We start from the raw sequence: 17,019 nt of genomic DNA, 5'->3' as shown, positions 1-17,019 counted from the left end.
AATAGTGGATTTGGGGGCCACAAAAGACCCTTACCATACCTAGTCCTTTAAAACAGCATTGGAAGCCAAGTTTGGTAACTAAAGTAGTCAGGATGACAGAAGATATAGTTCTGATTATTGAACATTAGTGCCATTTGATAAAAAGTATTAACAATGATAACTTTTCTTGAAAACACTATTGTTTTACATCTGCATGATCTATTTCAAACTTTTGCAGTTTCTGTTAAGATAACAAATGTAATAGATATACTAGTACCTCATCTGCAGTATTCAGATATTTGACCCACTCTCCAGAGTTTACTAGCTCTTTCTTTTGGGTAGTCACAGCCTTTCCTCTTTTCAGGTTGTAGGCAGCCAAGTCTACATCTGTGGTTAGATTCAGGCTCAAAAGGGCCATGAGCATCACATCCTCTTGGGTGGCCTTAGTGACTGGGTGTTTGTTCTTCTGTCTTTCAAGTTTTGTGATTTCTCCGACTGATCTCTTTCCTGGCACATCTTTCCCCATGAACTTCACCACATGTGTAGATTCTCCAACATGGAGAATGCCCTCTGATGCCTGCTTCCTGAAAATGTTCAGTATCATTAGAATATCATTCTCTTTTTCATTGATAGTTCACATACTTTGCAGAATTGATTTTAAACTGAAAACTGTTGTATATTAATTTTATTCACTGTCATAGATATCACTTGTATGTATATCTAAATGATAAAAGGTTTAAACAAATACATGTAGACTTAAGTTTGAGGTCAACATGTGTTATATGTTGAACTCTTGGACCAAATAGTTTGGTCCTCTAGTTCAACATAACACATATGTACGTATTGACCTCAAATTCAGTCAACAAATTAACATTGTAGAATTTCATATTTTCACTTCTCGACATGGTCCCAATGTTAACCCATGTGGTCTGAAACAAGTAGTTAAGAGATTGTGTATTGCTCACTTTCATATTTCAGTAACTAAGACAAATGAAATGCAACTCAAAACTTAAGTCTATATATCACATGATATCCACTTATGTTATTTAAATTCAAAGTTTTAATATCAAGGAATCCGAATCAATCCTTACTAGTTATTATTAAACTATGCAACATGCATGTTAATTACCATTCTTCTCCTTCTTTGAAGAATCCCCCAGTTATCACATGCTCACAAAGGTAACTTTGAGCAAACTTTGCACTAGTATCCCTTGATCGGGCTTTCTGGTTTTGATGGAAAATCATTTCCCTCACTGTGCCATGATTCTTTTCGAAGGCATCTTCGTTGTAGGCCTTTGGTGGTCCATGCATGGCAATGTCTTCAATCTATGATTAAATTTAGTCATAAAAAGCCGAGATATTTCACACAGTATTACAGTAACTGCATTAAATTATAATAATCCAAGTGTTCAACATCAAAACAAATCATTGAAATAAGTGAATTTGTTAATCAACATTCTTTGACTTGCAACTATACATTTAATATGATAAGTGTAGTAATGAAGTGTAATAACTTTTGGATTTTACCAAAATTTCAGTTAATAATAAACTTTGTTAATTTTAAATCAATTGCGAATCAAGTTATATAAGTTATACAAATCACGTTCAATGGCTCTGATGTAAGCATCAAACCCTGGCCATCTAGGTGAAAGACGAGTGGCTTCACCACTACACCAAACATTTCAGTTAGTTCTATGCCTTTAAATAATCAAACAAATGTTCTTACCAAATGCAGAATCAGATGAGTTTTGACTTTTTTCTTTAATGCTGGGAAGTTAGCATTTACCATCTGATGGTAATGCCTGATGTCCTCTCGTAGTTCATCAACATCCTCATGTGTGTATGAAAGCTTGTTACTTTTCTTTTGAATCTAAATATTCAAAATAATTTTGTCATAAGAAGAAGAGCATACTTTCAATATATCTGCCATCGACTACTTGTTATCATATAAATCACAATTTTTATTGGCCTTATGCCTTAAAAAGTTTGTGCAAAATTTCATTGAAATTGCTTCAGCTATTTTGGAGAATAAGTCTAAAATGTTAATTGTTTATCGACACATGACAAACAATGCACAACAACGGACAAAAGATGATTAGAATAGATCACTTGAGACTTTGATTGTCTCAGGTGACCTAATTAATATTATTATTCAAAGATCTATATAGAGAAAATTAATTAGTAACATTTATATAATATACTCACCACAGCAAGGAGGGCAACCATTTTCACATATTTGTGCTCAACCCCAGCAAATAACATGTTTAAAGGTGCAACTTGCAGCTGTAAAAGGAATCATTCATTCAATAAATCTACTTGGTACTGACACTTAGATATAAGCAAACAGTTTTCACCCTCTAATCTTGAAACCTAAGCTTAAATGAATTTTATATATAAACTGTTACTAATTTTGCTATGTTACAATGCTATATTTTAGGTGCATGTAAAAGAGGTCCTATAAGCATATTCATGGTGTCCTCTTTTGCAGTATCACTGAATAAGTTCTTTATATCACAGTGACACTGTCATTGTTTTGTTATTTGCACTTACATATTCTTTGAAGTGCTTTCCTTGTCTGCTATCTAGATGCTTAAAGAAGTTGAAGAAGATGCCTCTGTTGCAGGTGGATTCCAAGTGTGTTTTAAGCTTTTCCATCTGCTGGTCTGAACACACTGCTATGATATTTTTTATCAGATGTTTTGCCATCCCAAGTGGTATCAAGTGTAATAGTCCAACTGGTATATCCCTGAAATTATTGAAAAAGTATACATTATATACATTACTATGTCAAAAAAATCATAAATGAAATGCTTCATTTTGTTCATGAAAAACATACCTACACTAAGCACTTTTCAATTCCACATTAGACATAGCACTGTACAAGAGGCCCAAGGGTATTAATGGTCGTTTGACAACATTGATAAACTCAAACTTCTACCCAATAGAAATGAGTGTAGCATATGACACCAAATTGTAATATTATAAAGTCTAATTACTTGTGTGGGTTTATGTGTTCCCAGAAAACATTCTCATGCTCTTTCACTCCTTTCTTCTTCCTCAATATTTTTTTGTCCTTCTCGTTACATTTTAAATTTATTCTATCTACTGTTCTGATGGTATCTCCTGGTGTACGTGGAATTCCATATGACATGAAATGGTCTGAATCTGCCTGTATTATGAAAAACAGTCAATAGTACATATATCAACAACTTTTAAATGCATTACATATTATTAAAAAAAAAACAACAGAAAAACAATTATGCCCTTACCCCACTCATAACAGTTATAATCTATTTTTCTTAAATAAACAAAAATCATGTAGCTAGTATGGAAGAAATAACTGTATAAAAGGCTAAATATTAGGATATTCCTATTATATATCTGTATAATATGAAATGAACATTAAGTCTCGATTAGAAAAAGAATGTGGCATTTTCTGTTGTGAAAATAAAAAACTAATGTTTGTAAGATACTGAGTGGAAATTAATAGTCAGATGACTTGTACCAATTTTGATCTTAACAACTGAAAGTTGACAAGGAGTAATTCCCAATAAAGATATAATGACTGAAAATTCATCATATATAATATGATTACATACAAACAAACCACTTGCATTCATATGCTAGATGAAAGATATATATTAACTTACATAACATCGTGGACAAAATTTAGTTGCTGATGCACCCAAATGATTGCAGCAAAAGGAAAGCATGTTAAAGTCTGCTACAACTGTATCTACACATGATTTTACCACACACTTCTGGTTCAAATTTGCATCAAAACTTTCAACTCCATCCCTGTAAACGACAATAACACTAATTAGTTGACACAATTTGAACCAAACATGCACAGTATGTATAAATATTCCACTTGCTTTCATACCACCTTTAATGTCATCAAAACACTATTAAATCCCTATATCATTTAAAGTAGAAAAATTAGATGCCTGTGATTTTGATGGCTACCAGTGAGAGGTTGATATCTTGTTGTGGTATTCTGCATTTTGAATGTTTACTCTTTATTTCATAACAAGAGATCCCAGAGGGATCTTGGCGCCCACCAAAGAAATGATCTATGTCTGACAATTGAAAGAGGGATTTTTTCTCTGCTTTTCAAACTTCAACTTCACTTCCAACTCCACTTCAACTAAATCAAGATGGTTGCCGGTCCATCATCTTGTTGACTTATTGGTCCTAAAATACAATATGCACAACTATGGTCCTTGGGGAACCCACATATGAAATTTGAGATAGATCCCTTCAGTTCTTTCTGAGAAATAGCAGTAAAAAGACTTCTTAATGGACGGACGGACAAAAGGCAATTTGAATAAAACTTGTATTTTGCAAATCAAACAAAACCCTTGAGTTTTGAACATAATTTCATATCAAATTACCGCTTCATATCAGCCATGTCCTCCATAACAACCTTTGCAACATCCATTATCTGTACTTTCTCAGAGGCACCAAGAAATTTAATATTTGCTCCCTTAGGTCTCTCAGTCAGTGGCAATCCTGCAACATAATTTGAATGAAAAACATGCCAACATACAATACAGAATTAGATATGGATTTGATTTTATTGTGCACTTGCCTGTGCCTTTTGGTTCTTGAGAACTATTTGACCCCTGTGGCCTTAAATGAAGGTCTAGGTAATTCATTTCAACAAAATTGTTAGTCCTTCATCCCAGCATATCACGGGCCCAATATCAGGTCTCAAGGCCTCTTAATTGTGTACAAGAAGTCGTTCAAAGAATTTAGCCTATTTGACCCTAGTGACCTTGAACAATGGTCAATATCATACTTGGTAGCCCTTTATGCCAGCATGCTACAGGCCCAATATGAGTACACTAGGCCTTTGGATTCTTGAGAAGAAGTATTTTTTGCTTTTTAGACCCCTGTGACCTTTGAACTAAGATCAAGGTCATTCATTTGAACAAATTTGGTAGCCCTTCATCCCAGCATGCTGCAGGCCAAATATCAGTACACTGAGCCTCTCGGTTTTTGAGAAGAAGTCGTTTAAATAAAGTTACGCATAGCGCACGACAACAGACGATGCATGAAGCAATAAAAAAGTTAACTTACAGAAGGATACAAGACTACAGTAGACTATTATCTTAGTATACTGAATATTTATTTGATTCTTTTGGAAAGAATTTCTGTTTATTATAAAAAAAAACATACCAGGTTAATTATTCATCAAAATTGATGTACTATACCTGAATCCTGCATCTGTATACAATGCAATGCCTTCCACTGTCTACTTTTATGAACTCCTGTGTCATCCAGAAACAAGTTTACTGGGACATTTACAACAGGCCTCTCATCATCATCCACAGCCGGAAAATCTAATTCCTCCTTCCATCTTCTTGCATTTGCTGGATGTGATAAAACTTCAGACTCTTTTGGGCCTCTAAAACATTCAATCATCTCATTTTTTTTTATTTATATTTACTTTCTCTTGTCAAAATCATTTTTATTTATTTATATTTACTTTCTCTTGTCAAAATTACTATACAATAGGTTAAATAGGCCTTAATGGTCTTCTGACTATTAATACAATATAAAATAGAACTATTAAGGCAGATACTCAAAGTCCTTAAAGTTGTTGAAATTACAAGAAGAAAACTGTTTATGAACAAGAGGCCCAGAGGGCCTGTATCGCTCACCTGGTTTGTAATGCCTAGTAAGGTTCATTGTTTCTTTTCTGAAGGAATTTGAATATTTACCTCTAATTCCCCTATTAGGCCCCACTCTTTCTGCTCAAGGGGGTCAGAGCCAAAAATTTATAGGAATTCTGTTAACCCCAAGGATGTTTCTGGGCCAAATTTGGTTAAAATCCAAACAGAACTCTAAGACTAGTAGCGATTTATAGGATTTACCTAAATTTCCCTATTGGGCCCCGCCCCTCCTGCCCCCAGGGGGTCAGAGCCAAAATTTATACAAGTTCTATTCCCCTTCCCCCAAGGATGTTTGTGGCCAAATTTGGTTACAATCCATGCAGAACTCTATGACTAGTAGCGATTTAAAGGAAATGTTGACGGACAGACGGACGGACGGACGGACGGACGGACGGACGACGGACGACGGACGACGGACGACGGACGGACGCCGCGCCATGACATAAGCTCACCGGCCCTTCGGGCCAGGTGAGCTAAAAAATGGCCTATGTGCTAAAAATGTATCGTGCAAGCATTATGAATTGATTATTTGCAAAACTCCAGCAGACATATAGATATTTTAAAGTTAAATGTATATGTGCCACAAATGCACACAAAATTGATGTAAACATACCTGCAGATATCACTTTACTATTACTATCATTACAGTAAAAAACAATGTTAAAATGTCAAATGAAATTGTAAACCACAACTTGGCTTCATGGTCTAATTTACATTTTATCATTTCACTGCACTGTATTCTTTAAAGTAATAGATCATGTTGACAGTGGTAATCATACATGTACCGGGGGGTACAGGTATATATATATGTATCTATAGTACTAAGTATACCCTGCCACATTTATACCAAACTAACATTACTATATAAAATCCTAAACAATCTTACTCCTACTTATCTATATGACAATATACAACCCTACATAAATACTAATAATAATTATGCATTTAGAAATGAAAGTTTCTTTAACTTACCACAATGAAGGACTAACAACTATAATAATAGCTTTTTCCAATCATCTATGAAACTTTGGAACTCACTAGATCACTCTATCAGAGTATCTTCTTCTATTTCTTCTTTTAAATTAAAATTAAAAACAACTTTTCCATCTATAATCTCCCAACATATTTATGAATTGTAAACCAAGAAATTTAAATATCCTTTTATGCCAATTGCGCAATAATGCCAGTGACTTAAATTATGACAAATTCTCTGATCATTTGACAGATGATGGTTCATGCTTATGTGGTGCTCCAACTGAAAATTCTGAACATTATTTTTTTGATTGTACTCATTTACTCACATAATCTCTATTTCTAATCTTTTGGGTTCTGTTAATATTGAAATTCTGTTGTCTGGGTCTATTGATTTTTCTAATGATATTAATGAAATGATATTACTTCATACAAGTAATTATATTAAAAAAAACTAAGAGATTTCAATTGTACAAATAGTTTTATGATAATATTAAAATATATGCATGTATTGATATATTAAAGGCCAGTATGAGAGGGTGTGTGTGGATGTGATATGTATAAATTAATTAATTTATTTTCTATAAAAGATATTGCCTATTTATTACCTATTCATGTAAAAATATATTTACTTATTTGTCTATCTGTTGTAAATAATTATTTTCTTTGCTATGGTACGCTTGGGTATGCTCCTAATATTATACTCTTTTCTTTTCATTTCTATTTATTTATATAATGAGACAACAATATCTATATTTATTTATTAATAATTAATTAGTTAAGTAAAACCGGATTTCTGGAGAGGACCTATATAGGCTTTGCCTGTTGTCCAATCCATTTAGCAGTACATTAATATAATATCTTTCTCTGTAATTCACTGTATATCTTGTATTGATTAATAAAATATTTTGAAATGAAATTTATACCTTTCAATTAATCTTGAAGTTTTTGGATGAGCTACCAGCAATTTCAACACCGTTGAGGGTTTCACAATCCATACAGGCACATTGTCTTCATTCTGTCCCTGAAAAATTGAATCACATTTCTGGTGATGACATATTTGATTACTGTAATTATCTTTTATAGTTGCTGCTACACTTACAAATGTTTCAAAGTGGAAATTATATCTCTAATTCACTTAGTGCAAATTATAAATTGATAGAATGAAGCCTGACTGTATTTCATAATGCTTCAAATACTAATCACATACATCACTCATAATTTCAATTAAAAAATTGAAAAAAATAAAGCTACATGGAATCATACTGAAAATTGCAATACAATGAAATATTGAATTTCATTGTTCTTTATTACTTTTGTGATAATGTCTTCCCAAGTGAAGTCACCAAATTTCTTCATTTTCAGTTGATGAAGACTTGGAAGGCCAGTAACTCCAAGTTCTTCCATTATGAAGAGAACAAATTTTACTACTTCATCACTCTGAAAATACAGAATTGATAAACAAACTTAAATATTCACTTCTTATTAATATATTTACAAACCCAATACAATAAAGATACTGAAATAAATGTTAAGGAGATATACTGTATGTGTAGTGTATACATTGTCGCGGTAAAAAAATAGTAATTTTTATATTTCAAACATTTGTTCAGATATTTCAGTATAAATTGTATTTCAAATATTGGAGATTATTATAGTTGACTTACATTCAAGAATTTGGAGCTAAGATTAGATAATTAGTTTTGAATAGAGCTAAGATTAGATAATTGGATTTGAATAGAGCTAAGATAAGATAATTGGATTTGATTTGAATAGAGCTAAGATTAGATAAATGGATTTGAATTTAGTGTTCATTAGTCCGAGTTGACCAGTGACCAGTCTTGGCATGTAAAGGGAGTCGACAGGTGTCAAGCCCCTAATTAGCTTGCTCAGCCAGGTTTAATTTGTAATTAGTAAAATAAACATGTCCATTTAATTTGGGTTTTATTGTACAATGTTTACCATAGGTATTTACTTTTAGAGCATGTTTGATTATCACAGTAATGTAGGATTTTTAGGGTAATCCCGCCCACTAATTAATTGTATAGCTAATCAAAGTCTAACTTGGTAATTAATTGAAATATATGTGATAATGATATAGAGTGTGTTAGTTAGTTGGAGGGAGAAAGTGGACCGGGAGTAAATGGAGGTGCTGGCCATTCTCAGATATATTTTTTTGATAGATGTATGGAAAATAGGAAACGTCCAATCAAAACATCAGGATTAGTATGCAAAAGGTAGAAAAACAATTACCCCGGATGATGAAGACAAAGATTCTATATTACCCTTGACCAATTGCAAAAAGGTTAAATGGAGATTGAACAGTGTTTTGATTGGGTTAAAGGTGGCCATGGTATGTTGTTCAGGAGTGTGTTCTATGGTTTCTTAAATTCTATATGCAAAAATGGCCTAAATATTGCATAAACTAATATATGCATGTCAAGGCAAGCATAGCTATAGGTAACAAATTTACACAACTTCCATATCATTTTCATCATAGATATACACTAGCGCTTCATCACTAAATAACAGGTTTGAAAACTTGATGGGTTTGGAATTTTAAAAGACCACAAACCATACATACTCTTTTGGTTAATTTTTTTAAATTAAAAAATAAGATTTAAACTATTTAAGTTAATATTATTTTATAATTGAAGCACATATTCAATCATGTCACAAACCACAGCCATTGGCCACTTACTATATGATGTGTTGCAGAATTCATAAAAATATACAACAGGCACTCTGCCTTTGATTCAAATGGATACCAATCTTCAGATTCTTTGCCATACTGGAATGCTGATTCATCATCCTGTAATTCTTCCCCAAATTCCTGCTGCTGCATTGTTTCGTCTGCATTATACAAAATTCAATTATAATTAATCTATATATATAGTTTTTGAGCATAGTTTTGCAAGTCAAAACTAACAGATACTAAAACTGCATGATGTTGCATATTCACACCATGATTAATTTTTCCATATTTTGTCAAATTCAAAAATTCTATCAGAGGGAATAATAGCAAGATATGATCTGGACTTTTGTACTTCAAAACAGAAACTTATCTACATATGATATATGTTTATGTTCAAAATCATAGCTTCTTCACATTTATAAAAAAAAATATAATTAATTAAATTAGGAAAGCTATGTCCTGTTAAATTAGGAAAGTTTTGTAATGAAATTTTCACGTAAAATAAGGATAAATATTGACAAAGACACTTTACATCTAGTCACAATGTATAACATGTATAACGGTGGTTGTATACATTGTACATGTACACATATATTGTTGTACAATGTACATGTATCTAGAATGACTCGACAGTCGGCTAGAGTTTCTGAAGTTCATGTGTGATTGCATGTAAAAAATATATATGCCCCTATATTCATATAAGTTCTGAGCTGATTTCAAGTAATGGATGGTATAGCCTATATAGAGACAGTATATATGCATACAACGTACAAGTATTGTTTGTCTACGTACCTGATCCTTCGTCTTCGTCATGATCAGAAACAGGCCTAGGACTACGAGCTCGAGGTTGACATGTTGAAGTAACGTTGTCCACCAAGTTTTGCGTGTATAGTACGTCGTCATCGGAAAGTATCTCCTCTTCGATATCGTCCTGGCTAGCGAGTAAAAACTGCAGAGTTTTATGTTTTTCACTCTGTATATGCCTGGTGTACTTTACCTGTCTATCAGTTTCAAAATTGCAGTCATCGCACTTCCAGGAGGAAGCCGACATTTTGCCCCTTTTTTCTTTTCCCCAGTGCAATGCTGTACAAGAACAACGAGAACTTCCGAAATGTTTATGACGTCGTTTGACGTCATTTGACAGACGGGACAGACGACAATATTTTAAGTGTACCGGATGAAAATTCACGAAAATCTCGAATGATTGTGACGTCATTTGACAGAAGCGTCGAATATCGGAGAAAGATGAGCGCATTATTTGTAAGTAATTTACCACATTTACATCATATATTTGAATATTTTTTTGTATATAAAACCAGAACAAAACATTGATTGACTGTATAAATATATTTTGACATTGTCTGTAACCCTTTCCCTTCCAATAAAAGGCCTTTTAGCCTGGGCCGGTAAATTTCTCTTGGAAGTTTTTCGTAGTCGCACAATTTTAATGTACAGTGCATGTAACGTTATGTCAACATCCTCGCGATTTTTATGAAGCAAAATTGAAACATGCTTCTTTAACTTTCATTTCTGTTTTGATAATTATGGTTTATACATGTAGACAGTCTACATGCACATATTGATGTAAATATGCGGTTACTGACAGTAGATCTAACCACAGGCGTCTGCATCTGGTTTAGGAAAAATAAAATATCCTACCCCTAGGCACCTGCTATATGAACAACGTGAGACACTCGTGTATATATTCACGCGTGAAAATAAACGAGTGCTACTCGAAAATAAACTTACGACCATAGTCCTACTAGGCCTATCGCTAATATTTTCGGCCATTTCTACAGTGTACTAGGCTTAACGTATCTATCAATAGATCTAAATGAGATCAGGAAAATTCAAAGAAAAAAAAAGTAAAAATGCATAGAATATAGCGAAAAAGCAAAAGTGACGAATACTAAATGTCCCACGACTGTAGAGATAGTGTGATAAAAATAGCAACTGAACAATAATACGAACCAATCAGAAGCGAGTATTTTCAGTAATTTCCAAACACTACACAATACAGTCGCAATCACCAGTACATAGCTGATCAATCTTATTACTTTTATTAAGCAAGAGTTTAAATATATGGCTTATATGTATCAATAATATCGCGATATATATTGTAACACAATTATACGTTTGATAAAGATTTTTTACGTTGGGATTAGGGTTAGGGTTATGCAAATCCTCGTGCAAACTAACAAAACTGACACTGTGTGACAGCGTTGCATCATGTACAGTATCTATAAATAGAAAGTTTGAAGTTGGTGTTGTTCATATAACCGGATTACCAAACAAGTCTTTGACAAAGATAAATGGTAGCTTGCGAACAAATAAGTTCACTGTACATATATATATGCATATTAAGATACATTCAAGTTAAATGTACTGAACAGTACAAACCTGCCTATATTATTAGGCTTTTTTTATTTTTTTTTGCCTAAAATTAAAAAAGCCTAATAATATAGGCAGGTTTAGCGGACTATGCACGTACATGTACACAGGACGATATGTACAATGCACATGTGGTGGACTCATTCACAAAGAAAGACAAGTCACATACACTATTTATATATAAAACGCTACATACAATGTCCTTATAATATATAGTATACTGGAACCCTACCAGTCGTGAAGGAACATTAGTGATTTTGGAAATAATTAATTGTTTGCATCTCATGAAACGCATAATTTATTTCCATATACACAAAAAAAAATTGAAAAATTAAAGTATTCGTCAGCAGCTCAGAAATCAGAAATATTGGAAAAGTGCACCTGCAATTTATATGTATGTTTATATTTTCATAAAAACATATTGCAGTCCCTTTATGTATAACCTTACCAATTGCAGTTGGCATTCATATATAGTCTATGAACATCAAGCGCTTACCATGATGTCATTATCATTGTGACGTCACAATTGTCGATTGTGCCAGCGATGCCACGGAAAACGTCAGTTCAAATGGCTGTTCCTTCCTTGACGATAAGAAATGATTAATTCATTACAGATCTATGCAAAATCCATTGAGATTGTAGTTATGAATGCCACTGAGAGATGTTCAAATTGCTTTAATAAACCTTAATTGGCTCGTTGCCCTGAATGTATAAGCTTAAGCAATTTGAGTTTGTGTCTATTGTTTTTTGCAGGCCCTTTATACATGTAGTGCTTAGACTTTAACTGAATGATTTTTTCATATAAAAATATATTTTAATAGGATTCACAGGAAGAAAGGAGCCATTTCCAGTCACAGGATTTGTTTGTTGATAATGTGTCTGATAATGTAGGAAGGCAAATATGTGAGTAAAATCATGCATATCTAGATACTTGTTATAAAGAATTTAACTATTTTCATATGGAATCCATATATTTATAATTTAATGTTCTTTCATACTTACATTTTTAGCTCAGTGAAAGTAAATATTATAAAACCATGCGATATTTTGTTCTTTATCAATTAATTATAGGTTGGCAGAAGTAGAAATATATGATATGAATGGTATAAAAGAAATAGGGTAGGTCGGTCGGGAAATTTCCATCTTATCTTAAATTTCATTTCTTTAAAGGGGTTCATTTACTTGATTGCTAAATTACAAAGTAATTTGTCTTTCAGGCTTTAGGCTTGGTAGAAGTCTTTTATTTTTACATTGCTGTAATTTAACTTTATCTGGATATACTTCAATTAAGCAAATGTAAAAATCAAAGCTGAAAACTTCACACACTACATTTTTGTTTTTGAAAAGTGTGAAAAAATAGCTAGGGTCTGAGTTAAAAACTAGGGCTTAAGGTATGTGGGTACCTGAAACATACACTTTCTTGTTCTGCCTAAATATAATTTGTACATAATAACATAAGATCATCAGTTCTATCCAGGCTATGAATTTAATTTGTTAAAGTTGTTTTATAATTTTATTTCACAGTGGCACAGTTGCAGAAAATGGATAAAAGGTTAGATGCCATGTCCAAAGACATTAGTAAATTAAAGTCCAGCATACCTACCAGCAATTCATTCACCATGATGGCCTGTTCTTTCAAGGTAGATGTTAACACTTTTTAGCTTATTAAATCTTATGCCTCTTGAAGAGAGGAGAGGCTTCTGGAACATTGTTATTGTTGTGATGGGTATAAATACAATAATTTTAAGGAAGAAATGTTGGATTTCAAGAATTTCTAGAGGTCCCGGGTGGATGAAACTTACCAGGTTAAAGATGTTCCACAGCATAAACGAGATTCATCATTTGAACAATAATTGGTGTATAATTCTTTAAAGTAAAATTAAAAGCTCAAACTTTTCAATTGCGGTATTAGTGTAAAGTAAGTAACTTTTATAACAGATAAAAGTGCTAATTAGTATGATCCTGTTTTTGATAGAGAAAAAACAAACATTTGTCACTGATTGAGCAATGTCTGTTTTCAAACATCTTTGACGATAATGAATTCTTTATTCAGTATAATATATATGCAAAATTTTTTGGGATTTCATCATAAATTTAAAATTGTTATCAAATGTAAATATAAGCACTGAATAACTTTATGGAATTTGCCTCTGTCCAGTTGGCATTCTTAATAATTAATTGCTTAAATAATCATTTAAAAGAAGAAAATGCTTGATTTTGAATATTTCAAGAGGCCTAATTGGCTATCAAACATCCTTTGCTATATGTATAGTTAACCATGTGTTATTACAAATAAATAGGCCAATGAAAAAGCTTAAGCAAAATTGAATTCTATAAGCATATTTAATTTTTTTGAAAAGTACTGGCAGTTTGAGTAGATGTTAGTCTACACCTGATACAAGTCTACCCATAGTTTTGTTTTGACATGCATAATTCTTAAATGTATTTATTTCAACATTTAACATAATGCTGATTTTTTTCAGAGGAAGTTACTCATATTTCTAAAGAATATGTTCACCAAAAAGCCCTGGCTGAATCAGCAGGCAGATATGGAATTCAAGGTACATTGTGCTTAAAATTTGGAGATTGTAAATTGCTTACACTCAGTGAAAGTGGAAACGAATGTTCATGAATGAAGTGAATATTTATTTGTGTTAGAAATGCACATTTTGAAACTCCCTGTGTTTAAGATAAGTTGTGTATACATGTACTTAGCACTGATGCTACTATTTTTTAACTTCATTCATAACCCGATGAAGTTAAAAAACAGTTACATCAATGCTGATAATTTTCAGACTAATTCATAGTATTTGAAGAAAATTACCTGTCAATCAGAGAGTTGGATTTAGTATGAAAGCAAATAAAAATTAATTATATGTGTGAGAGGATGAGGATATTGATTTAATGTTTTACAGTTATCAGTACATGTAAATATTGTTTGTTATTATATAACTCTTGTCTTTATTTTTATATTATCCCAAGTTACAAACAAGGAATATATGCTAAACTTATTCATTAGGAACATATTTTTTATATTTATTAACAGTATATAAACCAGGTACATTGTATCTATTTACTTTATTTTGTAGACTGAGATTAGGAGACTGCTTAAGAAAGAAGGCTTCAACAATGACTCGGATGCCTACAGAACTGTGGTCCAGTGGGCCACATCTAAATTCACAGACCTGAGGAATCAGCTCAGACGGAAAGTCAGTATTTTTTTAAATACTATATATATTAAAGCATTAATCCGCCTTCTTATGAAATCTATGTTCTATTTAGGTACCAGAGCTTTGCGTACACTATTCATTATAAGTGTACATAATAAAAAAATAGAATATGTCTGTTTAGGGTTACCCGACCGACCCTAATTTTTTAACCCCCACTCTAATTTTTTTCCCACTTTACTACGAAAAAAACAAAAGTAGGGATTTCGATCTCAGACTACGGTTCCGGCCATTATTTTAGGGTCAAAGACACTAAAAACAAAAATTCTCCCGACCTAACAACCCTTTTTTTCCCCCAATGTAACCATAAACAGACATATTTTTTTTATGGCCTAAGGTACATTGTACTGTACTGTCATCGGGACCATTTCTGATGTGTCATTGTTCTAGTTTAATGCTTTTAATTACATAATAAACTAATTTTGGGGGTTTCTGCTTTTAAATTCATGTATCAATCTCAAAATAGAGTCAGGCTGATATTTCCATTTTCTGTTCCAGATTATTCAAGAGATCACAGCAGGCAATTCTATCATGGCAATGACAGTGGAAGAATTCTGTAAAAAGTTCCTAGGGCCCTTTATAAGTGCTTCTGAAGATGTAACTTCGGAAGACAGGGTTAGACTGTGTTTGGTGTTGGTAAGTAAATTGTATATACAATATTTTACCTGCAACTGCCCCACATTCTGAGGGATATCTACTGCCAGATAAACTTGTGCTTTATCTGTCAATACAAAATGCTTTATCCATCAATAAGATCACATGAATTTGTTCCATACGTGACATATCTTTTCCTAACTTCCTAACCTTCAGATGTTTGAAATGTTATTCAATCATTGTACATGTATTTATTTTTGCCTTACCCTGTACTTTATTGTGGGACAGCTAGCAGTGCATCAAATTATGTACAGTGTTCTCTACATTGTAATGCAGTGATAAAAGTTTTATTTGAAATGATTGTCTAAAACATCAAAAGTAATTTTTGCTCTTGCATAATGACTTCAAAACTTGTGGTGTTCTTTTAGTGCCCTGAGATTTTCAAAGACTCTATGGGGATTCATTAGTAACTAAGATCCATAATTACTCTTTAGGGATTCATGTGTAAATTAGATCCATAAATTATTATTTCAGAGATCATTCATACACAAAAAAAAAATAGGTGATGGAAATGAATGCATTGACTTCTGGGGAAGTTTCCACAGCTTTTACGGCCAAGTCCTGGACTCAGAGGAGGAGAGAAAGTGGGAGAGACTGGCTTCTATTGACCAAAGGAGAGTGAACAAGCAGATAGAAGCATCAGGTAAAGGGATATGCATGTGTATATGTGTTGTAGAAGATACTTTGATATACCTAGACGCCCTAAAGTTTTAGCTGTTTGATTGATAAACTAAATCCACATTACTCTCTTGTTGATCTTAAAGATTGTGTAAATAAACCAATCAAAATACTTTTTTTGAAAGGGTAGTACATTGTATTAAGAAATCATTCTTTTCTTAGTTGCTGTTTCTAAAACCAATCATAAAATATGAGGGGTCAGTGTGTTGATTTTTTGTTCTGATACAACATTTCTTATTTTCCAGCATTTCTAATTAAAAATTCCAATAACTTTATCTTCACTGAAATGTTAAAGATAAAAAAAACAATAGGTTATAACTCTAAGAGCCCTAATTATATTGCAATTTCAAGTCAGTTCTCCATACTTAAAAATTTCCTGATATCTGTGATATTTACAACATAAATAAAAATGTTTTCTTTACAATAATAAAGGTGCTATAATGTCATGAGGTTGAGTTGCATGAAGAGAGCTTAGTGAATGTGATACAGTCCCAGATGGTATTATATTTTTTCATAATCACTGTACATGTTTTTCCCTTTCTTTTCAGAAAATCAAAGTTCAGAAATGTGAAAGGAGTGGAGGATATGGAGGGGTGGGGGGTGGAGATGCTGGAGGAAGTAATGCTGAACGCTGAACAGTTTAAATTTAGAGGTTATTTCTTGTATGTGTGTGTTTGAGAGTATTTGTAGTTTGGTACTTTGAATTGAAATCCTATTAAAAAGATAACTATCATAGAATATAATA

At 32.6% G+C, this 17,019-nt stretch overlaps 2 protein-coding genes across 2 annotated transcripts; one reads left to right on the top strand and one right to left on the bottom strand.

The window, feature by feature from the left end:
* Positions 1 to 197: 197 nt before the first annotated feature.
* Positions 198 to 10,686, bottom strand: LOC138312609 (uncharacterized). Its single transcript, XM_069253417.1, has 13 exons — positions 10,117 to 10,686; positions 9,331 to 9,482; positions 7,944 to 8,069; positions 7,556 to 7,653; positions 5,196 to 5,389; positions 4,374 to 4,491; positions 3,630 to 3,777; positions 2,976 to 3,148; positions 2,530 to 2,725; positions 2,185 to 2,262; positions 1,706 to 1,849; positions 1,109 to 1,305; positions 198 to 563 (listed from the first exon to the last, which is right to left on the bottom strand). The coding sequence occupies exons 1-13, from the start codon at positions 10,577 to 10,579 to the stop codon at positions 224 to 226; spliced, it is 2,427 nt and encodes an 808-aa protein (XP_069109518.1). The 5' UTR covers positions 10,580 to 10,686; the 3' UTR covers positions 198 to 223.
* An 834-nt stretch (positions 10,687 to 11,520) lies between these two features.
* LOC138312607 (uncharacterized) lies at positions 11,521 to 17,019 on the top strand. The gene is made up of 8 exons (XM_069253416.1): positions 11,521 to 11,639; positions 12,537 to 12,618; positions 13,240 to 13,355; positions 14,199 to 14,276; positions 14,805 to 14,924; positions 15,441 to 15,578; positions 16,071 to 16,239; positions 16,823 to 17,019. Exons 1-8 carry the CDS (start codon positions 11,637 to 11,639, stop codon positions 16,843 to 16,845), a joined length of 729 nt encoding a protein of 242 aa, XP_069109517.1. The 5' UTR covers positions 11,521 to 11,636; the 3' UTR covers positions 16,846 to 17,019.

The sequence above is a fragment of the Argopecten irradians genome, unplaced genomic scaffold (genome assembly GCF_041381155.1).
Source record: "Argopecten irradians isolate NY unplaced genomic scaffold, Ai_NY scaffold_0389, whole genome shotgun sequence".
In the NCBI taxonomy this organism is placed as follows: Eukaryota; Metazoa; Mollusca; class Bivalvia; order Pectinida; family Pectinidae; genus Argopecten; species Argopecten irradians.
This window is presented reverse-complemented; position numbering and strand designations above follow the sequence as displayed.